We start from the raw sequence: 24,390 nt of genomic DNA, 5'->3' as shown, positions 1-24,390 counted from the left end.
TACTGAGAGGTGTGGAGATAATATATACTTGAGATGTGTGGAGATAATATATACTACTGAGATTTGTGGAGATAATATATACTGGGATGTGTGAGATAATATATATACTGAGGATGTGTGGAATAATATATACTGGGATGTGGATGTAATATAATACTGAGAGGTGTGGAGATAATATATACTGAGAGGTGTGGAGGTAATATATACTGAGATGTTTGTAGTTAATACTGAGGGGTGTGGAGATAATATATACTGGGATGTTTGTAGGCAATACTGAGAGGTGTGGAGATAATATATACTGGGATGTTTGTAGGCAGTACTGAGAGGTGTGGAGATAATATATACTGGGATGTTTGTAGGCAATACTGAGAGGTGTGGAGATAATATATACTGAGGGATGTGGAGATAATATATACTGAGAGGTGTGGAGATAATATATACTGAGGGATGTGGAGATGTGTTGCCAGGAAGTCAAGTCTCAGTCATGTTTTCTACATCATGTTCAGTGTGACTAATTATGACGGTCTAGTTTTTTGCCTAAACAGAATTTCACAAAGTGAATCCCAGAGAGAAAGTGAAAGCTGTTTAAAGTTCAATTTGCCTTAGTAATCTGGCTGTGATATTATCCAGTATTGGTTAGCTATGACTTGTACAATGACAGTCAAATACTATGAATAATCCAGAGGTTTGATGATTGAAATATTCCAGCTTTCTCCAGTGCAGGTGATACCTTCTGAACAATAACGTCTTTGTGTTCCAACAGCTCCAGCACTTCAGTAGCTATGATACTGTTTATCTCGTATTGACCGAGTTGCCTGGCAGTGTCAAGGTCTGCTTATTGATATTGTGGCCCATTGTATGATGATCATTGGTGTAGCGATAGATTCAACTCAGATGTCATCCTGTTCTCTCTAACATCACCAGAGAGACTGATTTACAATATCACCTTGACATATTAGAGACAAAAGGCATTCAGGCAGTTACAAGGTTTTTTTCCAAATGCCTCTGAGACATTCCAGTTTGTAGTCACCATTTTAATACTGGGCCACAAAGGTCTGACAGTGGCATCCCGAACTAAAGCTGTCAACATACATTTAGATATGCATCTGTTAGATTCCTCATAAAGTGAGAACCGTTTTCAGATGCGATCTTAAATGGTTTCTCGAGTCCTATTTATTGAAATTTGTTTATAATAGCTCAATATAACATGTGTGATTGCGAGCAGTATTTGTCAAATAGATCCATCTGACCATAACTATAAGTGTACGAAAGTGCATCACATTATTGTAGATATGCTCCTGAAACTTTGTGAGAGTTTGCACCACTGATTGCTATTTCGGGATTAGTTTATGAGAAAATACACGTCTCAGAGTATAAAACATTATGCTTATCAGAACAGGAAATAATAAATATGTCTTGTGATTTATCTCAAAATTTCTAATTCTTTTCGATCAAGTTTGTTGATTAATGTGTTTTGATCATTCATGAATTTGCTGAAGGGATATGATGTACAGGGCTCCAGATAATCTTTCAACATCAGGAGTACGTACTCCTTATATTTTCAACAGAGGAGTACTGAAAACCTTAAGTGAGTGAGTGAGTGAGTTTAGTTTTACGCCGCACTCAGCAATAATCCAGCTATATGGCGACGGTCTGTAAATAATCGAGTCTGGACCAGACAATCCAGTGATCAACAGCATGAGCATCGATCTGCGCAATTGGGAACGGATGACATGTGTCAGCCAAGTCAGCGAGGCTGACCACCCGATCCCGTTAGTCACCTCTTACGACAAGCATAGTCGCTTAAGAGTACATTTAGAGTGGAATGGACATGGAATTTAATGGAGTATCAGTAATCTTGTGTTTCGTTTATTATATGCACCCCAACATTGCTACACTTATGTAAACAGGTCAATAAACAATAAAATAATACTTTTTCAGATAAATGCATCTGTAAATTATTCTAAGACCGTACACCATTGCTGTGGTGCGTATCTGCTACGTTTTCTAAATTATTTCCTACCGTATAGCTAATTTTTTTATCCGTACATACATCTGGAGCCCTGATGTACATGGAAATATATTCTCGTTTAGCCATACCAAACCTTATAGTTATAAAGAGGGGAATGGTTGATCGAGTGATCCGCACTTCCTATGTCCTCAGGGCAACATATTCATGGTCATACTAATGTAAGTAAGACTTATTTTTATCAGGGACAAGGTGTTAAAATGTATTGTGCCATGTGGGATTAATTGCTCCATAAGTTGTTTTCAGTGCGCCATTTTATATTTCAATGTGTGTATAGGGCAGGGGCATGATCCAAAAGATTGTATCCTCAATCTGCCAACTCCATGTGTTGAGTTATGTGTGCCTGACCACAGTGGCAGTGTGTGTGGAGAACATCCTCAGATATGTCCCCGTAGGCTGAGACTGGTGAATGTTGCTGCTCTCTTTCAGTTATTGATATTAATTACTGTGCTCTTGTTAGCATAAGTTACCATAGCAACTGATTAAAGTCGACTGACGGACAGTACCTGTTCAACACATGGATCTGTTGTGTGTGATTCTTGCTTGAATGAGAACCAGAGGTTTTCTTTTGACCATTTTCTGTCGTGGTGACAATTTCCCAGCTTGTTTCGAATGGTGTATTGTACACCATTTGTTGTCTATGAAGATAGATCGAGGTTTGGTGTGTGCTTCCCTCACCCAAGAGAGAGAACTGCACTTACAAACCTTCAGTGAAGTCATTACATTGTTTAGTTTGGACCTTCATTTTGTTGATAAACCTTGAATGTTGACAAGATCCTGATATCCTTGGTGTTTGGATTTCAAACCGAATGTGCAGGTCGTGCCTCCGTTGGGTGCACGAACAACCAATGGAAACTCCCCCTGTGCAACTGAAGCCATGTTCAACCAATGGCCGAACTCCCCCTGTATTGCAACTGTCTAGCCATGTTCCAACTACAGCATGGCCGAGGTATCGGTCTCCCTCTGGGGTGACCACTGTAACATGTATAAATGGTTAATCTATGCATACTATGCATGATGAGTATTGAGGAGTAGAAGGAAAGAGGTCTTCCTTTGAGATCCTGCTTAGTTTAATGTCCTTGATTTGTCAATAAATGTCTTGGGAAGATTTTAAAATTTCATGATTCTCTAATTTATTTGCATAGTGGCCTTTCCAAATAACCCAGACTTTAGATTTTATCCTTTACAATAGAAGTATATGTTACTTGTAATATTGATGTGATAAAAATTACAATAAGACAAGAAATGTAGAGTCTTCATTCTGACAGCCAAATGAACAAAAAAGATTATCACAGATAAATATTTTTCAAAGCTGTGGACATGAAGGTCACTACAGCAAATTCTTTGACAAGATTGAATAATCTGGCAGAATCTTGATCTGAAGTTAGAATCAGAAAAAAATAGTATTTGCATATTTTTTTATCAGTTTTTATGTTGCTCATAGTATCTGCTCCACTACAAGCATCAGGGAGCGAATTCCAAAGATTTATCATGTCTCGAAGATAACGTTTAGTGTATATTGTTCTGCAATCGCTAGTTTGCAACTTCTTACTATTTATCTGAGGATGTAACTGATAGCTTCTGAAACCCACGGTTGTACAAAACTATTGCTCATTTATTTGAAGTTGTCAATTTTCATAAAAAGTAATTTGTCGATCTTGCAGATTCGTGCATCTTCTTTCACTTCTTTCAAGTTTGATTCTTGCTATATCTTGTTGTGACTAGTAAACTAGTAGCTCCACATATGAATCATAGGGCATCAAGATCTTGAAGTATTTGTTCCTTTGTCTCAAATACAGCCCCACCCACTTCCAACTGTCGGCAAGATAAAAGAAATATGGAGTCTCTAGTGTTTTCCTATTAGGTCCATACTGAAGACTACTAGTCAAGCAGTCTATCATCAGACTTGCTTTATTAATGACTTCTTTAACCTGTTCCATTAACAGTCACTTTGGTGTACACGGCCTGGATGTTGGTGTAACTGGACAGTAGAACATTCAAGTTGAGATCTTGTTTTTGAATGGGTGTTGTTCTTTACCATATCAAAAATAATCTGTTCTGTAAGGATTCACTTGCCACTTTCAGCTCAGGTCAATATTCTACTCAGATGATTGTATTCCTATATCTCATGTTTGACATGTTATGGTGTTACGAGGGTAGTATGGAATCCTGGTTTGACTAGTTATGATGGTGACATATCTCCTGTCTTGAATAGGCTTGGATTTGTTTGCACATTATGAGTTACACACCTTGTTTGAACTGTAGTTATCATATGTTTTGATATTGGTGTGCTGGTGATGGTGGGATATATCTTGTATTGACTATTTACAGTGTTGTGATGGTGAAATATTTTACTAGTTACATTATTATGTTGTAATGGTGGGATTATAATGATGGGATATATCTTGTATTGACTAGTTACAATATTGCGATGATGGGATATATCTTGTATTGACTAGTTACAATGTTGCGATGATAGGATATATCTTGTATTGACTAGTTACAATATTGCGATGATGGGATATATCTTGTATTGACTAGTTACATGTTGTGATGGTGGGATATATCTTGTATTGACTAGTTACAATATTGCAATGATGGGATATATCTTGTATTGACTAGTTACAATATTGCGATGATGGGATATATCTTGTATTGATTAGTTACAATGTTGCGATGATAGGATATATCTTGTATTGACTAGTTACAATATTGCGATGATGGGATATATCTTGTATTGACTAGTTACATGTTGTGATGGTGGGATATATCTTGTATTGACTAAGTTACAATGTTGCGATGATAGGATATATCTTGTATTGACTAGTTACAATATTGCGATGATGGGATATATCTTGTATTGACTAGTTACATGTTGTGATGGTGGGATATATCTTGTATTGACTAGTTACAATATTACGATGATGGGATATATCTTGTATTGACTAGTTACAATGTTGCGATGATGGGATATATCTTGTATTGACTAGTTACATGTTGTGATGGTGGGATATATCTTGTATTGACTAGTTACAATATTACGATGATGGGATATATCTTGTATTGACTAGTTACAATGTTGCGATGATGGGATATATCTTGTATTGACTAGTTCCATGTTGTGATGGTGGGATATATCTTGTATTGACTAGTTACAATATTGCGATGATGGGATATATCTTGTATTGACTAGTTACAATGTTGTGATGGTGGGATATATCTTGTATTGACTAGTTACAATGTTGTGATATAGCTTGTATTGACTAGTTTATGCAATGTTTGATGGTGAGATATATCTTGTATTGACTAGTTACAATGTTGTGATATAGCTTGTATTGACTAGTTTATGCAATGTTTGATGGTGGGATATATCTTGTATTGACTTGTTACAATGTTTTGATGGTGGGATATATCTTGTATTGACTAGTTACAATGTTGTGATGGTGGGATGTATCTTGTATTGACTTGTTACAATGTTTTGATGGTGGGATATATCTTGTATTGACTAGTTACAATGTTGTGATGGTGGGATGTATCTTGTATCGTCTGGTTATAATGTTATGATTGTGGGATACATCTTGTATTGACTAGTTACAATGTTATGGTAGTGGGATATATACATGTATCTTGTATTGACTAGTTACAATGTATTGATGGTAAAATATCTCCTTTTGTGACCAGTTACAATGATGCAATGGTGAGGTGATCTGTCTGCCAGAGTAGACCATGATGGCAGCTAAAGGTGACGAACATACCAGAACTTTGCACTTCAAGAATGAAAGCCACGATGATAGAATCAACAAAAACTCAACTAAATCCATTAAAGGGGATATAAATTACTCTGACACAAAACGCTTGAGTAGGTTGTTGTCATGGCGCTGTGTTCTGTCCCACCCAAGACCCGTCACTGGTGAGGTGAAGTTTGATGACTTAGTTCCGTTCTGTCTCAACCTGAAGAAGGTGGATGGAATTGTGAGCCCGGCGGCTGCAGCAGCGGTAAGTGGGACAACTGTCATCAGTTTAAGGTGTTGGCCATATCAGGACTGTAATGAGGCTTTGTTTAGAACCTGGAGTTGTGATCTTCACCACTGAGATCACAAGCAATGTTGGTGATTTGACTGTCGTACTCCATACTTATAACATAAAACAACATCAAGAAAGAAGGTGTGATTCTGTCAGTGTTAGTGTCATTGTTTGTTTTTGTTGCAGCTTGTGAACACCCGGGCAGAATACCAGCTGTCTGTCAGTCTCTACGATGTGGCGTTCCGGCAGTTCTGTGGCCGACAGTGGCTGGGACCCACAATGGCAGGGAGAGGGGGAGCCACCAGTCTGCCCAAGTTACAATATAACCAGGTACTCAGTCTGCCAAAGTTACAATATAACCAGGTACTCAGTCTGCCCAAGTTACAATATAACCAGGTACTCAGTCTGCCCAAGTTACAATATAACCAGGTGGATGGTCTGCCCAAGTTACAATATAACCAGGTCATTGGTTTGCCCAAGTTTCAAACTAAACAGGTCATTCGGTTGCCCAAGTTACAATCTAGCCAGGTCATTGGTTTGCCCAAGTTTCAATCAATAAAGGTCATTGGTTTGCCCAAGTTACAATATAACCAGGTCATTGGTTTGCCCAAGTTACAATATAACCAGGGCATTGGTTTGCCCAAGTTTCAAACTAAACAGGTCATTCGGTCGCCCAAGTTTCAAACTAAACAGGTCATTCGCTTTTGCCAGGTACTCAGCCAGTACTGCTGCCAAGTTACAATATAACCAGGTACTCAGTCTGCCCAAGTTACAATATAACCAGGTACTCAGTCTGCCCAAGTTACAACATAACCAGGTGGATGGTCTGCCCAAGTTACAATATCACCAGGTCATTCGGTTGCCCAAGTTACAATCTAGCCAGGTCATTGGTTTGCCCAAGTTTCAATCAATAAAGGTCATTGGTTTGCCCAAGTTACAATATAACCAGGTCATTGGTTTGCCCAAGTTACAATATAACCAGGTCATTGGTTTGCCCAAGTTTCAAACTAAACAGGTCATTCGGTTGCCCAAGTTACAATCTAGCCAGGTCATTGGTTTGCCCAAGTTTCAATCAATAAAGGTCATTGGTTTGCCCAAGTTTCAATCTACAAAGGTCATTGGTTTGCCCAAGTTACAATATAACCAGGGCATTGGTTTGCCCAAGTTACAATATAACCAGGGCATTGGTTTGCCCAAGTTACAATATAACCAGGGCATTGGTTTGCCCAAGTTACAATATAACCAGGGCATTGGTTTGCCCAAGTTACAATATAACCAGGGCATTGGTTTGCCCAAGTTACAATATAACCAGGGCATTGGTTTGCCCAAGTTACAATATAACCAGGGCATTGGTTTGCCCAAGTTTCAATATAACCAGGGCATTGGTTTGCCCAAGTTTCAATATAACCAGGGCATTGGTTTGCCCAAGTTTCAATATAACCAGGTCATTGGTTTGCCCAAGTTACAATATAACCAGGTCATTATTTGCCCAAGTTTGCCCAGGGCATTGGTTTGCCCAAGTTACAATATAACCAGGGCATTGGTTTGCCCAAGTTTCAATCTAAAAAGGGCATTGGTTACCCCAAGTTCCAATCTAATCAGGTCATTGTACAATTATTGTACAACACAGAAGTTGATCATCCTTGTCATTCCGTTTGCTCACATCTTCTAGAATGCCTCTCAAACAGCACAAATAACGGACAATTAAATGGGATTCCATGTGCTAAATATTTTTACTATGAATGTTATTTGAATAATGTTGTAACTATGGAGCAAGAAGGTACACACTCTAGTTTAATAAGGACCACATATTTTGGTCCCACAAGATGTATGAAGACCAAAGAAAGTGAAAAGTAAAGTGTGTGTTGCTCCGCTCTGTGTCAGAATATAGTCAGTGCATGTGGAGAGACTGCCACAGTATTCTCATGTGCTTTCAGCAAGGCATACATGATGCTTCCACAGGAAGTGTTCTTGCAACAGGTCATGCAGCAATTTTTCCACCACCTCTTTTCAACAGGTAGTGTCTGCAAAAGTGTGCAACAGTATGTGAAGTGATTTAGATTTGTCACTGTAAGTTTGCATTGTTTTACAGTGAATTCTATGACACTACAGTAGATTCAGTGTGTTACAGTTTGTTACAACTTGTTGCCTGTTACATTGAATGAGCTTTGTTTCAGCACGTCTACTTTCACACATGTATCACCAACATCAGCCTGGTTGCGGTGGTTGAGATTATCGCTCACACGTACGATGACTCGGGACAGCGCCAGGCTGTGGCATGTGGCTGGGGCTTCATCAGGCCCTTCAAGAACAATGATGAGCTGCCAGACTCAGCACGGAACATCCAGCTGACAACCCAGCAAAAGCACCCACATCGTTGTTTATGAAACTTCGATTCTAATGATTGTGAATTAAAATTCATGATTGGATATGGTTCATTTCCTACAGTGAGGTTTTTCACAAGGACCTGACTTATAACCAGCTTTTTCTGTACAGTGATGAATTCATTCCATATCAATCTAAGATGTAGGTTCAAATACCAAGTGATCGCCTCAGTATGTTCCGTGAAATTCAGCACCAAGTTTTCATTGCACAGTGGTAGTATGTTAGGTCAGCACCTGCAGTTGTAGGGGACTCTGTTGCAGCTTTTCTCACACATCAATCTGACTTTTGCTGACAAGCTGATTTAACTGTTAGAACCTACACCTGTAATTAGGAAGCTGTTCATCCATATATTGTTTAGATTCCTTTCGGATTTAACTGAAGTAGTGTTCAAAGCATAGACAAATGGTATAAGGGCTGCTTCTGTTTAGGCCGTGCATTTTATTTGACTGATTGTAGTTGTGGGCGTCTGTAGCATGGACTGAGGATGTACATAAGAGTGTTATGTTGCAGGATTGAGATGTATTACGGATCACCCAGAGCCCTGCTGTTCATGGACGACCCGCTGGAGAGTAAGTGTCTTTCAGTATTCTCCAACCTTTCCCAGTACTTCCCCATATTTCCCATTAATATTCCTTACATTTGCCTACATATACAGAACCACTAAAGAAATGTCGCACTGATAGCGGTTTCTTACAGAAACACACGTTAATTAACTCTAATTAACAATCAAAACAGAGGATTTAGTTCAAACTTGACAATTCTGATTACATGTGATTCCTGAAAATGTGTTAGAGTTCACACAAACAAAATCACCAAAAATGGTACCATTAAGATACCCCAAAATCAGTATTGTGTGTGGCCTCCATGAAAGTGTTGCAATGTCTGTACATAGCATGAATTAGCCGGTTGATGAAGGCCATAGTCCCTTGGATCCATACTGTGTGAAATGCCTGATCGAGGCCAGCCGCAGTTGTCGGCCTTGGATGGAGGTGATTCAGTCTTCTTTGAATCTAGTCCCAAAGGTGTTCTATTGGACTAAAATCTGGACTGAGAGCAGGCTATTGTAGGGTTTTGATGCCATGTTGTCTTCGAAAGTCTAATCTTACTCTGGCAATGTGGGATGAGCATTGTCTTGCTAGAAGATGTGATTTCTGTAACGACCAAAACGTGGTACAGCATGGGGTCAGTATAGCGAGCAGCTGCCATTTCCTCATCCTGGACCGTGGTTCTGGAACACCACGGTGTCAACTAACTGGTTTGGACCGATTGCATCCCACACCATGATGCTTGGACCATTCCACGAGTCTCTTTCAACAATACACTCATTGGAAAACAGTTCCCCACACGCTTCACTATACTCTCACTCTGCCCACAACTGTTGAAACACAATATTGGCTTTCATGAGGTAAAAGCACAGTTCTCCATTGTCGATGGCGCGAAATTTTCGATGCTGAGTTGCCCATTGCCCATTGTTTTGGCGGTTATGAGAGTTGAGGACAGGACAATGATATGGTCTGTGACAGCAGAGGCTTCTTCTGCACAGACGTTGATGCACTGTATCGGCACTGATGGGTCTGTTGTGAGTCCCAGTGGTCTGGCATGCCGTTTCCATCACTCTAGGGAAGCGATCCTTCAGATGGTTACTCAGAATCTGTCTGTCTTGACGTTATGATGTTACTGAAGGTCCATGCACCATGTCTGCCTTGTTCGGTGCGTTTGGTCGATATGGTTTTTCATCAGAAAACACACTGATGTTGGTAATAACTGTCAGTTTGGATTGAAAAACATTTTAACAAAATAGTACAATCATAATGCAAACACCACCAAAAACAAAATTTTGCATTTGGTTTTGCAAGGCGACGTTTCTTTTGTGGTTCAGTATACTTTCCCCTCATAGTCCATGATTTCACTGTTCATATCCCCTATACTCCTCCATAACTTTGCACCTGAATATCTCCATATATTCTTAATTGTATATCTCCTTACATTCTCACAGGGTCTGTATTCCTCACATTTACATCCACGCTTCTATATTTTGAAATATTCTCACCTGTGTTTTTTCCCATAATTTCACCTGTATTTCTCTCTTTACCTCACTTGTATTTCTTCATTTATTGTATCATTGTAACAGAGGTATTCGTATACACTGTATGTTGGTTCAATGAAGACGAACACTTGTGTGGGGTTTCAGGGATTTATTCGGTGCTGGTGACGGGGATAAGGAGATCCCCAGTTTACTGAACAGTAACACAAAACGCCCTGAATAATAAAATATCCATCAATTTATACATGTCTCTTGTAATGAAATGCGTATCATGTTATACATTCAATATGGTTACCACTATGCTATTAATACATCTGATAACTGTCAATCATCCAGACTCTTGCTTGACAATGGTACAAGAATCTGTATTGAAACGTCGCACTCATGAAATAAAGAAGTTGTTATCCATAAAAACTTGTTCCACATCCAGATTTAAGGAAAGACATGTACTCTGATTATTACTTACATATATAACAATTATAATTACTAATAGCTACAATCACATTCTGAAAACAATACCTCACCTCGTCTCGGGACGCAGGCAGAATAGTCCAACAGCTAATTAAACATCTGATTCTCAGTGAACCTAAATAAACAAAGTATTGCCTAAGTATACTGCTAGTATATACAGATATACATGATAAATGACATTAGCATACACATAAATAGTTATTTACCCTAATACATACATAAATATGCATATAGAAATTAAACCTTATAATAAACATGCATGATACACATTACTGTATCATGCCAATCATGAAATAGCTAATACATATACTTATACATACTACATATGCATGGTACAAATTACAGCATCATGGTAGTATAAAATACCCTACTGTTCAGTATACTAGTGTACTGGTACACAATACATCATATATTTGCCTAAATACTAAGCAAGCACATATTTATAGACAAGCACCTAACATACACTAAATATGATAAAACACTATTCCTTAAAACATGTAATCTAATACACTAAATCCTAATAGCCCTACTATACATGTAATACTAAAAGATCTAACTTAACTTACCCCATAATGTGCTGGTGCTGTGCAGGTATTGTGGTCTCAAGGAGAAAATGTATACTGCCACAAATGAAAGGCAGTAGAAGGCTTTAAATATGACGAGAAGGTGAAATCTATGAAACAAAAGGAACCTTGACAACAGGCCAATGTAGAGATTGAACCTGACACAGATCACTTAACCTTAACAATAGACCCCAAGCTAGCTTACCAGTGAGTTAGTTAAACAGTGCAGGTGTTAGTGTTAACACAGGCCAGTTTGGTAATGATTAAGTTTTATACCTAAGTTTAAAATAATGAAGTTTAACACATTAAAATGACATTTATTTACACACTGTTACATCATTCTGTCCAGTGTTACATGGAGTTGACTGTGGTGTTGTAACATTTTCCTGTGTTACATGGAGTTGGCTGTGGTGTTGTAGCATTCTCCCATGTTACATGGAGTTGACTGTGGTGTTGTAACATTTTCCTGTGTTACATGGAGTTGACTGTGGTGTTGTAACATTCTCCCGTGTTACATGGAGTTGACTGTGGTGTTGTAACATTTCCCCAAAAGCATTCTCCTGTGTTGTAACATGGATGGTGTTGACTGTGGTGTTGTAACATTCTCCCGTGTTACATGGAGTTGACTGTGGTGTTGTAACATTCTCCCTCGTTAATGTTACATGGAGTTGACTGTGGTGTTGTAACATTCTCCCGTGTTACATGGAGTTGACTGTGGTGTTGTAACATTCTCCCGTGTTACATGGAGTTGACTGTGTTGTAACATTCTCCCATGGAGTTGACTGTGGTGTTGTAACATTCTCCCGTGTTACATGGAGTTGACTGTGGTGTTGTAACATTTTCCCGTGTTACATGGAGTTGACTGTGGTGTTGTAACATTCTCCCGTTGTTACATGGAGTTGACTGTGTTGTTGTAACATTCTTCTGTGTTACATGGAGTTGACTGTGGTGTTGTAACATTCTCCCATGTTACATGGAGTTGACTGTGTTGTTGTAACATTCTTCCTGTGTTACATGGAGTTGACTGTGGTGTTGTAACATTCTCCCGTGTTACATGGAGTTGACTGTGTTGTTGTAACATTCTCCCGTGTTACATGGAGTTGACTGTGTTGTTGTAACATTCTCCCGTGTTACATGGAGTTGACTGTGATGTTGACTGTCCCCGTGTTGTAACATTTTCCTGTGTTACATGGAGTTGACTGTGGTGTTGTAACATTCTCCCGTGTTGACTGTGGTGTTGTAACATGGAGTTGACTGTGGTGTTGTAACATTCTCCCGTGTTACATGGAGTTGACTGTGGTGTTGTAACATTCTCCCGTGTTACATGGAGTTGACTGTGGTGTTGTAACATTCTCCCATGTTACATGGAGTTGACTGTGGTGTTGTAACATTCTCCCATGTTACATGGAGTTGACTACATGGAACATTCTCCGTGTTACATGGAGTTGACTGTGTTGTTGTAACATTCTCCCATGTTACATGGAGTTGACTGTGGTGTTGTAACATTCTCCCGTGTTACATGGAGTTGACTGTGGTGTTGTAACATTCTCCCGTGTTACATGGAGTTGACTGTGGTGTTGTAACATTCTCCCTTACATGGAGTACATGGAGTTGACTGTGGAGTTGACTGTGGTGTTGTAACATTCTCCCTTGTTACATGGAGTTGAATGTGGTGTTGTAATATTCTCCCGTGTTACATGGAGTTGACTGTGTTGTTGTAACATTCTTCCGTGTTACATTGAGTTGACTGTGGTGTTGTAACATTCTCCCATGTTACATGGAGTTGACTGTGTTGTTGTAACATTCTTCCGTGTTACATTGAATTGACTGTGTTGTTGTAACATTCTTCCGTGTTACATGGAGTTGACTGTGGTGTTGTAACATTCTCCCATGTTACATGGAGTTGACTGTGTTGTTGTAACATTCTCCGTGTTACATGGAGTTGACTGTGGTGTTGTAACATTCTGGAGTCGACTTTGTGTTGTAACATCCTGTGTTACATGTGTTGTGTTGTTTTAACATTCCCCCATTTAACTGTGAATTTACTGTTGTGTTTTAACATTCCCCAAGTTAACTGTGAATTATCTGTGGTGTTTTAACATTCCCCCATTTAACTGTGAATTATCTGTGGTGTTTTAACATTCCCCCATTTAACTGTGAATTAACTGTGGTGTTTTAACATTCCCCCCATTTAACTGTGAATTAACTGTGGTGTTTTAGCATTCCCCCATTTAACTGTGGATTAACTGTAGTGTTTTAACATTCCCCAATTTAACTGTGAATGAACTGTTGTGTTAAAGCATTCCCCATGTGATGTGGAGTTAACTATTTCAGGCAACCAGTTGCTGAAGCCGATCACAGGATGTCAGCTGAGCTGCACTGTTGCGACCCACAAGTCCATGCTGAGAGTCATGAACCTGATCCCAGAGAATGTCATTGTTAGCGGGAAGGATGTCATCCCTGGAGTGGTGGATGACCAAACTGCAGGTGGGATGTGGACAGTAATTCTTACAAATACGTCCCTCTAATGCTTGATTGCCTTTTTCCCTGAAAAGTGTTTCTGAATCCACAGGTTGGCTTAAATAGATTGTCCTAGGATTGTGTTGTCATTTTTCCATCATAGGTGCGAGGAAACCTCATATTCTTTTTCAGGTTTGTTTTCTGTCTCACATTCTTACTTTCTTCTAAGGTTTGGCAATTTGGTTCTCTGTCAAAGTGAGTACATTTAAAGGCACAAGCTTGTGCTGGCTGTGGCAAACTTATATCTTCCCATTATCTACATTCAAACTGTTGGAAATGCATGCCCATGTCATGTTCTTTTGTATCTCATTGTGACAACGCTTGTGTCAGACACTTTCTCCTGAAGCTTTTGATAAACATGCTATGGTCATTTAAACATTTCAAGAGGAAAAGTTCTTAAAGATTCCCCAGACTCATTCCCCTTGGAGCCACATCATTGTAATGTCATCATCTAGTCAATCGATTTATCGTTGACTGAAAGTGACGTTATGTGATGACTAATTTTAGAGTATTTTTACTACAACCAATCACAGTTTGTTTTCTGATCTGTCAAAACTTAGTCACTGTCATTTGTTGTTGTCTTCCATGCTTATGTTGGGGGTACTCTTAGCCCACCAAGCCTTACATGGGAATCGGTAGTCAAATGTTAGATAAGGATTATTAAATAATACTTAGTATACTGCCTCTAACACTGGAGGCCACCTGTCCATCCCCCTGGGGTCCTGAGTACCTTACACCTATGGTACCTGAGGAAAATTGTTAGAGGTAGTAGATTCTAGTACCTTACAAGTTGAACCTGGTTAAAGGCAGTATGTTTGTGGTAGTAGTGATCTGCTGTAAGAGTGAGTGAAGTGTAGTTAGTTCTTCCATTATCCTAAGCCTGTGTTATTGTATGGGACCTACTATCATGTCAGCTCTACCACTGACCAGTTGTCTGATGATGTTCAGGGGCAGACAAGTTGAAGCGGCCAAAGATGTTGCGCACTGTGCCGATGCAACTAGAGGGTGTGTTTGTGCACCTGCAGCCAAATATGGACATGTTCGAGACAGAACTGTGTACCCTGCTGCAGGATGATCGGGCAATCCGAGAGAAGAAGACGCTGGAAGATGCACCCCCTGTCACAGTCATAGAGAGGCGATTACAGGTAGGTGCTCTTAAAGACAAAGGTACACAACATGGCTGGTGGTGATTTGTGATGAAATATGAAAAATTCATAGAGAAAAGTAAAGGTGTCTATTGGCCATGGTTACCGTACACCTAGTTGATTATTATAGGTGTACACTACTCATGATTGTTTACCCTATAAACACCTATACCCTATATTGCAGGTTGGTGTTCACAATGGCTGGTGTTACGTGGAAAAGCCTCAGACCTTCCATCTAGAGAGTCTCAGCAGCTCATCACGGAAACCCACAGCCAGCCCTAGCTTCCGCAGCAGTAGCATGTTTACACACAGAAGAACTGGCTCTACAGGGTCAAGGTCAGTAACATAATCACACACAGGATGAATGGCCCTATAGGGTCAAGGTCAGTAGCATGTTCACACACAAGAGCAGCTCTACAGGGTCAAGGGCAGTAGCATTTACACACAGAGAAGAACTGGCTCTACATGGTCATGGTCAGTAGCATGTTCACACACAAGAGCAGCTCTACAGGGTCAAGGTCAGTAGCATGTTCACACACAGGAGCAGCTCTACAGGGTCATGGTCAGTAGCATGTTCACACACAAGAGCAGCTCTAAGGGTCAGGGTCATGGTCAGTCAGCATGTTCACACACACAGGAGCAGCTCTACAGGGTCATGGTCAGTAGCATGTTCACACACACAGGAGCAGTAGCCTCTACAGGGTCATGGTCAGTAGCATGTTCACACACAAGAGCAGCTCTACAGGGTCATGGTCAGTAGCATGTTCACACACAGGAGCAGCTCTACAGGGTCATGGTCAGTAGCATGTTCACACACAGAGCACCTCTACAGGGTCATGGTCAGTAGCATGTTCACACACACAGGGTCATGGTCAGCATCTTCACACACAAGAGGTCATGGTCAGTAGCATGTTCACACACAAGAGCAGCTCTACAGGGTCATGGTCAGTGGCATGGTCACACAGCATGTCTCACACACAGGAGCAGCTCTTCACAGGGTCACAGGTCTACAGGGTCATGGTCAGTAGCATGTTCACACACAAGAGCAGCTCTACAGGGTCATGGTCAGTAGCATGTTCACACACAGGAGCAGCTCTACAGGGTCATGGTCAGTAGCATGTTCACACACAGGAGCAGCTCTACAGGGTCATGGTCAGTAGCATGTTCACACACAGGAGAGCAGCCTCTACAGGGTCATGGTCAGTAGCATGTTCACACACAAGAGCAGCCTCTACAGGGTCATGGTCAGTAGCATGTTCACACACAGGAGAGCACCTCTACAGGGTCATGGTCAGTAGCATGTTCACACACAGGAGCAGCTCTACAGGGTCATGGTCAGTAGCATGTTCACACACAAGAGCAGCTCTACAGGGTCATGGTCAGTAGCATGTTAAGCACACACACAGGAGCACCTCTACAGGGTCATCTACATGTTCACACAGGGCTCACAGGGTCATGGTCAGTAGCATGTTCACACACAAGAGCAGCTCTACAGGGTCAAGGTCAGTAGCATGTTCACACACAGGAGCACCTCTACAGGGTCATGGTCAGTAGCATGTTCACACACAAGAGCAGCTCTACAGGGTCATGGTCAGTAGCATGTTCACACACAGGAGCACCTCTGGTCAGTAGCATGTACAGGGTCACAGGTCAGTAGCATGTTCACACACACAGGGTCATGGTCAGTAGCATGTTCTCTACAGGGTCATGGGTCATGGTCAGTAGCATGTTCACACACAAGAGCAGCTCTACAGGGTCAAGGTCAGTAGCATGTTCACACACAGGAGCACCTCTACAGGGTCATGGTCAGTAGCATGTTCACACACAAGAGCACCTCTACAGGGTCAAGGTCAGTAGCATGTTCACACACAAGAGCAGCTCTACAGGGTCATGGTCAGTAGCATGTTCACACACAGAAGCACCTCTACAGGGTCATGGTCAGTAGCATGTTCACACACAGGAGCAGCCTCTACAGGGTCATGGTCAGTAGCATGTTCACACACAGGAGCACCTCTACAGGGTCAAGGTCAGTAGCATGTTCACACACAGGAGCACCTCTACAGGGTCAAGGTCAGTAGCATGTTCACACACAGGAGCAGCTCTACAGGGTCATGGTCAGTAGCATGTTCACACACAAGAGCACCTCTACAGGGTCATGGTCAGTAGCATGTTCACACACAAGAGCACCTCTACAGGGTCAAGGTCAGTAGCATGTTCACACACAAGAGCACCTCTACAGGGTCAAGGTCAGTAGCATGTTCACAAAAATGAGTTATTGCTGTGCAGGGTCAAGGTAAGCCACATGTTTGCACACTGGAAGACAAGCTCTGCATAATATGTTGTGATACTTATTGTTTAACATTTTGTTTCAAGAAAGTTTTACTTTAAGGTTTTGTTTACAGATGTCCTTGAGCTTTGCCCGTGCACACACCCGAACTGTGTCTGTCAGATGGGCAGCAGTTAGCCCATTTCAACACCCTAACAAGCGAGACATTACAATTTCTCTAATTGGAGGACCTCACCGATCACCTGATGAAGGCTTTGTCTACAAGATGCCATCAACAGACATGCAGGACAATGAAGCTGCTAGGTTAGCTGGAGGGTACATCTTCCTGCAGTGGTCCACTGATGCAAAGGTAAGTGAATGATTATTAGGTTGGTGGGGGTAACATCATCCTGTAGTGGTCCACTGGAGCCACTTTGTTAGTGAAGGTTACATCTTCCTGTAGTGGTCTATTGGAGCCACTAGGTGGGTGGGGTTACATCTGCCTGTATTGGTCTACTGGAGCCAGTAGGTGGGTGGGGTTACATCTTCCTGCAGTGGTCCACTGGAGCCACTTTGTTGGTGAACGTTACATCTTCCTGTATTGGTCTATTGGAGCCACTAGGTGGTGGGGGGTTACATCTTCCTGTATTGGTCTATTGGAGCCACTAGGTGGTTGGGGGTTACATCTTCCTGCAGTGGTCCACTGGAGCCACTAGGTGGTTTGGGGTTACATCTTCCTGTAGTGGTCCACTGGAGCCACTAGGTGGTTTGGGGTTACATCTTCCTGTAGTGGTCCACTAGAGCCACTAGGTGGTTTGGGGTTACATCTTCCTGTAGTGGTCCACTGGAGCCACTAGGTGGTTGGGGGTTACATCTTCCTGTAGTGGTCTATTGGAGCCACTAGTGGGTGGAGGTTACATCTTCCTGCAGTGGTCCACTGGAGCCACTAGGTGGTTGGGGGTTACATCTTCCTGTAGTGGTCTATTGGAGCCACTAGTGGGTGGAGGTTACATCATCCTGCAGTGGTCCCCTGGAGCCACTAGGTGGTTGGGGGTTACATCTTCCTGTAGTGGTCTATTGGAGCCACTAGGTGGATGGGGGTTACATCCCCTGGTGCCACTTTGTTGGTGGGGGTTACATCTTCCTGCAGTGGTCCACTGGTGCCATTTTGTTGGTGGGGGTTACATCTTCCTCAAGTGGTCCACTGGTGCCACTAGGTGGGTGAAGGTTACATCTTCCTGTATTGGTCCACTGGAGCCACTAGGTGGGTGGGGGTTACATCTTCCTGGTGTAGTCCACTGGAGCCCCTTTGTTGGTGGGGGTTACATCTTCCTCCAGTGGTCCACTGGAGCCACTAGGTGGGTGGAGGTTACATCTTCCTGGTGTAGTCCACTGGAGCCCCTTTGTTGGTGGGGGTTACGTCTTCCTCCAGTGGTCCACTGTAGCCACTAGGTGGGTGGGGGTTACATCTTCCTGTAGTGGTCCACTGGTGCCCCTTTGTTGGTGGGGGTTACGTCTTCCTCCAGTGGTCCACTGTAGCCACTAGGTGGGTGGGGGTTACATCTTCCTGTAATGGTCCACTGGTGCCCCTTTGTTGGTGGGAGTTACGTCTTCCTCCAGTGGTCCACTGGAGCCACTAGGTGGGTGGGGGTTACATATTCCTGTAGTGGTCCACTGGTGCCCCTTTGTTGGTGGGGGTTACGTCTTCCTCCAGTGGTCCACTGGAGCCACTAGGTGGGTGGGGGTTACATCTTCCTGGTATAGTCCACTGGAGCCCCTTTGTTGGTGGGGGTTACGTCTTCCTCCAGTGGTCCACTGTAGCCACTAGGTGGGTGGGGGTTACATATTCCTGGTGTAGTCCACTGGTGGCCCTTTGTTGGTGGGGGTTACGTCTTCCTCCAGTGGTCCACTGTAGCCACTAGGTGGGTGGGGGTTATATCTTCCTGTAGTGGTCCACTGGAGCCACTAGGTGGGTGGAGGTTACATCTTCCTGTAGTGGTCCACTGGTGCCCCTTTGTTGGTGGGGGTTACGTCTTCCTCCAGTGGTCCACTGTAGCCACTAGGTTGGTGGGGGTTACATCTTCCTGAAGTGGTCTACTGGAGCCACTAGGTGGGTGGAGGTTACATATTCCTGTAGTGGTCCACTAGTGCCACTTTGTTGGTGAAGGTTACATCTTCCTGGTGTAGTCCACTGGAGCCCCTTTGTTGGTGGGGGTTACGTCTTCCTCCAGTGGTCCACTGTAGCCACTAGGTGGGTGGGGGTTACATCTTCCTGGTGTAGTTCACTGGAGCCCCTTTGTTGGTGGGGGTTACGTCTTCCTCCAGTGGTCCACTGTAGCCACTAGGTGGGTGGGGGTTACATCTTCCTGGTGTAGTCCACTGGAGCCCCTTTGTTGGTGGGGGTTATGTCTTCCTCCAGTGGTCCACTGTAGCCACTAGGTGGGTGGGGGTTACATCTTCCTGGTGTAGTCCACTGGTGCCCCTTTGTTGGTGGGTGGGGTTACGTCTTCCTCCAGTGGTCCACTGTAGCCACTAGGTGGGTGGGGGTTACATCTTCCTGTAGTGGTCCACTGGAGCCACTAGGTGGGTGGGGGTTACATCTTCCTGCAGTGGTCCACTGGAGCCACTAGATGGGTGGGCAGAGGCCCAGATAAGCTGCGTATCCGGGTAAAATACGCATAGAAAATTCCCAATTACGCAATAAAATTCCCAATTACGCAAAAATAATTATTACGTACTAATTACGCATTTAAAATGTTAGATACGCAAAAAGTTTAAAACAAATGCGTACGGAATATATTTATAAAAATCGCTTGCGTAATGAAAAAGAAATCGATTGCTATTAAGTTGTACTGTTAGTAAAGGACAAGTGTTGTACTGTCAGTATAGGATGAGTGATTTTTTATGAAATCATTTCCATTATATTTAAGTTGGTTTTGATTAGGTATGACATAAGGCAGAACATACTTGCTTAGTAAACTTACTCAATGACATAATACTTAGGTGAGTAAAATGACTGAAATACGCACATATTTGAAAGCAGTGGGTAACGGAAAATGAAATACCCACTCAACATTCATAATACCCACTCCAAAAAAATACAGTGGGCACAGTACCCACATGAGCTAAATCTTATCTGGAGCTCTGGGTGGGGGTTACATCTTCCTGCAGTGGTCCACTGGTGCCTCTTTGTTGGTGGGGGTTACGTCTTCCTCCAGTGGTCCACTGGAGCCACTAGGTGGGTGGGGGTTACATATTCCTGCAGTGGTCCACTGGAGCCACTAGGTGGGTGGAGGTTACATATTCCTGGTGTAGTCCACTGGTGCCACTAGGTGGTTGGGGGTTACATATTCCTGTAGTGGTCCACTGGTGTCACTTTGTTGGTGGAGGTTACATCTTCCTGGTGTAGTCCACTTGTGCCCCTTTGTTGGTGGGGGTTACGTCTTCCTGCAGTGGTCCACTGGAGCCACTAAGTTGGTGGGGGGTTACATATTCCTGCAGTGGTCCACCAATGCCTCCTGTTTGATCTTACCTTGCAGGACATGTTGATGCTGCCGACAGGTTCTCCACGAGGTATGAGTCTTCCCCTAGGCTCCATGCCATCAGTCCGTAGCCAGGACAGTGGAGGAGAGCTGGACCTGGCCTGGAAGCCGCCCACAGGGAGATCCAAGTAAGACAAGTATTGATGTTTGTGTCATCAACAAAGGAGTGCCCTATTTCGATCATTCCCACGCGTTCACTTAACTGAGTACTTATTACAGGAACCAAGTAACAGGATTAGACTTACATTGCAGCTTGATGAATGAATTTGTTTTGTGAATTTAATCTTGTTCTAATGTTGAAGTGTTTTTGTTGTTTAATCCATGTCATTAGTTTCTGATCATGATGGAATTTGTCAATACATTCCATGACCTGCATCTGTAATGTGTTGAGGGATTTCACAAAATGTGCCCAGATGTTTCAAGATATGGTACTCATTGTTATTTCAGGGATGGGTAGGGATTTGAACAGAATGTAACTGTACCAGCCATTGGCAATGCATTTGTACCTTATGTACTTTTGATGCCACTGAGAACTTGTATCGTGATTCTTGCAACGGTATCATCAGTATTACAGAATAGTGTTTCCTTAGTATGCCTGTTTCCAATCTCTGTAGTAAGAAAGGGATACGCACATGTTTATAAGTAAGGTAAACAGTTGGTGCTCTTGTGTCTGCTGCCTAACATCCCTGCTTGAAAATTCGCCAGTCCCTCATTCTCTCACGCCACATTCTCTACCACCACCTGTAGTTCCCAGGGGTATGCGAGCCAGACAGCAGGATACCAGGTGTTGCCGGGGGGACCACGCTCCTTCCCACCCAGTGAACCGGGGGCTCAACATGCAGCCCTGCCCAGAGATCATTTGCCTTATACGTAAGACATGTGTCATGCACTAACACATGTGTCTGTGTCCCCTGCCTTTGACCACTTTATATGTGTCCTGAATTAACACATTTCTGTCACAGCATGCACACCCACCCCATGTGTGTCCTACACTAACTTGTGTCTTTGTCCTCCATCCCACCACATGTTAACTTTGTGCTTGTATTGACCTCTCAGCCCTCTTGGGTCAGTTTATTCTTTTCTCTTCCTAATACCTGACATGTGTTATCCTGTTAAATGGCATCTGTTGTAGCAGCAGTTATCTGTTGGTGGATGACAAGTCAATATGGTCAGATGCAAAGAGCAAATGTGTACTCATGTGCATGTAATGCCACCTGACACCTGACACCTCTGTTAGAGGATGTGGTCAAGAGTTTGGTGCTTGTTTGTATCTAACCAGTGTTTAATGTATCCCCAGATTGTGGATTGTGTGTCTGTGACTGCTGAGTGGATTCCCAGATTGTGGATTGTGTGTCTGTGACTGCTGAGTGTATTCCCCAGATTGTGGATTGTGTGTCTGTGACTGCTGAGTGTATCCCCAGATTGTGGATTGTGTGTCTGTCACTGCTGAGTGTATCCCCAGATTGTGGATTGTGTGTCTGTCACTGCTGAGTGTATTCCCAGATTGTGGATTGTGTGTCTGTCACTGCTGAGTGTATCCCCAGATTGTGTGGATTGTGTGTCTTGTGGATTGTGTGTCTCACTGCTGAGTGTATCCCCAGATTGTGGATTGTGTGTCTGTCACTACTGAGTGTATCCCCAGATTGTGGATTGTGTGTCTGTCACTGCTGAGTGTATTCCCAGATTGTGGATTGTGTGTCTGTCACTGCTGAGTGTATCCCCAGATTGTGGATTGTGTGTCTGTCACTGCTGAGTGTATCCCCAGATTGTGGATTGTGTGTCTGTCACTACTGAGTGTATCCCCAGATTGTGGATTGTGTGTCTGTCACTGCTGAGTGTATTCCCAGATTGTTGATTGTGTGTCTGTCACTGCTGAGTGTATCCCCAGATTGTGGATTGTGTGTCTGTCACTGCTGAGTGTATCCCCAGATTGTGGATTGTGTGTCTGTCACTGCTGAGTGTATCCCCAGATTGTGGATTGTGTGTCTGTCACTGCTGAGTGTATTCCCCGATTGTGTTAACTATTGCAACCTGACTCAAGTGTTTCTTTGTTTCTGACCATTCTCAGTGTGTTTGCTTTACTGATTGTGGACATTATTGCACAGAGAGGAACAAAAGTCTTCTCTATTACATTATTGAAGAAGTAAAAATAATTTGAATATGATTTGTGAAGTAGATACAAGGGGGTTAACACCTTGGTGTCATATATTGTTGCCTATATACTGGTGCTCTGTGTACCCAATGTCATATACAGGTCTTCTATGTACTTATTGCCCTCATCCTCTGTATTCTGCAGGGACCAGACACATATCTCCTTCCAGCCCCAGCCTCAGATCCTACCCCAGCAGGCAGGGTACTCCCATGCCCAGCCCCCTGGTATGGGCGCTGTGTACTCCAACATGGCCCTGGGTCCTGGGTCAATATACGGAATGCCCATGTACCCTACTAACATCATGCAGATGACAGACGTAAGTTCATTCTTTTTCATTACAAAAAACATGCTATCTGAGAGGCAAGTTACGGTCTTCTAGAACTGCATATATCAGTCAGCTGTCCTGTCTAGACAACATCAGAGTCAGTCAACAAGTTAGTTGTTCATTTGAAATTTGAAATTTGTAAATGGCTATTTTTTCTTATCCTGACTCCTGATTATTGCTTATCTCCCTTCTCCTTCAACGGTCAAGTGGAAACCTTGAATCCTATTCAAATTCACTGAAGCGTCCGTACAATCACTCACCCTGAGTTACCTCCCTTGTTCCCACCAAAACTGGTCCGTCAGTGAGGGCGGTGAAGGAGAGAGTGATAAGAGCTAGTCTCGAGTCACGTTGGACCAGTTTTGGCGGGAACAAGGAAGGTAACTCAGGGTGAGTGATTGTACAGACGCTTCAGTGAATTTGAATAGGATTCAAGGTTTCCACTTGACCGTAGAAGGAGAAGGGAGATAAGCAATAATCAGGAGTCAGGATAAGTATAAAAATAATAATTTTATCATAAAAATTAAATTTTTAACTAATACCTGCACTACTTACTTCCTGCACTTATTGCTTCACGGCTCGAAAAGCGTGGCTTGCCAGACGATGTCAAAAAGACGTAGAACTGCAATCACTTCCTGGTCTCGGCTGCTTACTCGTCTGCGCATGCGTCACCGGAAGGTGGCGTCAGCCACCTCAGATTATTGCTTTTACGCGCCTCGTTAGGCGTGTTGTTTGCCAGCTCAACTTGTATCCTCACGGGTTATATTTTGTGAAGCATTAATAAAGACTGACTTTGTGTGTATTTTGTTTTGTACCTCTACGAGAAGTGTAGGTATTATCTTTCACTTTCTTTTTGTCATTCAGTAGTTCTGTGTAGTGATGTCGTTCGTTTATACGGGTCCGTCATCACACTTTCACTTCGCCATTA

At 42.6% G+C, this 24,390-nt stretch overlaps 1 protein-coding gene across 1 annotated transcript in view; it reads left to right on the top strand.

Moving 5' to 3' along the window:
- Positions 1-24,390, top strand: part of LOC124264234 (nephrocystin-4-like) — a 77,226-nt gene that overhangs the window by 5,720 nt on the left and 47,116 nt on the right. The window contains 12 exon segments of the mRNA XM_046698970.1: positions 5,711-6,025; positions 6,239-6,382; positions 8,230-8,417; positions 8,948-9,006; positions 13,850-14,002; positions 14,984-15,180; positions 15,365-15,516; positions 17,467-17,473; positions 17,583-17,816; positions 20,986-21,116; positions 21,736-21,858; positions 23,285-23,456. Coding sequence (XP_046554926.1) covers positions 5,756-6,025; positions 6,239-6,382; positions 8,230-8,417; positions 8,948-9,006; positions 13,850-14,002; positions 14,984-15,180; positions 15,365-15,516; positions 17,467-17,473; positions 17,583-17,816; positions 20,986-21,116; positions 21,736-21,858; positions 23,285-23,456 — 1,830 coding nt within the window. The 5' untranslated portion in view covers positions 5,711-5,755.

This window comes from Haliotis rubra, unplaced genomic scaffold (genome assembly GCF_003918875.1).
Source record: "Haliotis rubra isolate DU_JTF1 unplaced genomic scaffold, ASM391887v1 Scf915, whole genome shotgun sequence".
Classification (NCBI taxonomy): domain Eukaryota; kingdom Metazoa; phylum Mollusca; class Gastropoda; order Lepetellida; family Haliotidae; genus Haliotis; species Haliotis rubra.
This window is presented reverse-complemented; position numbering and strand designations above follow the sequence as displayed.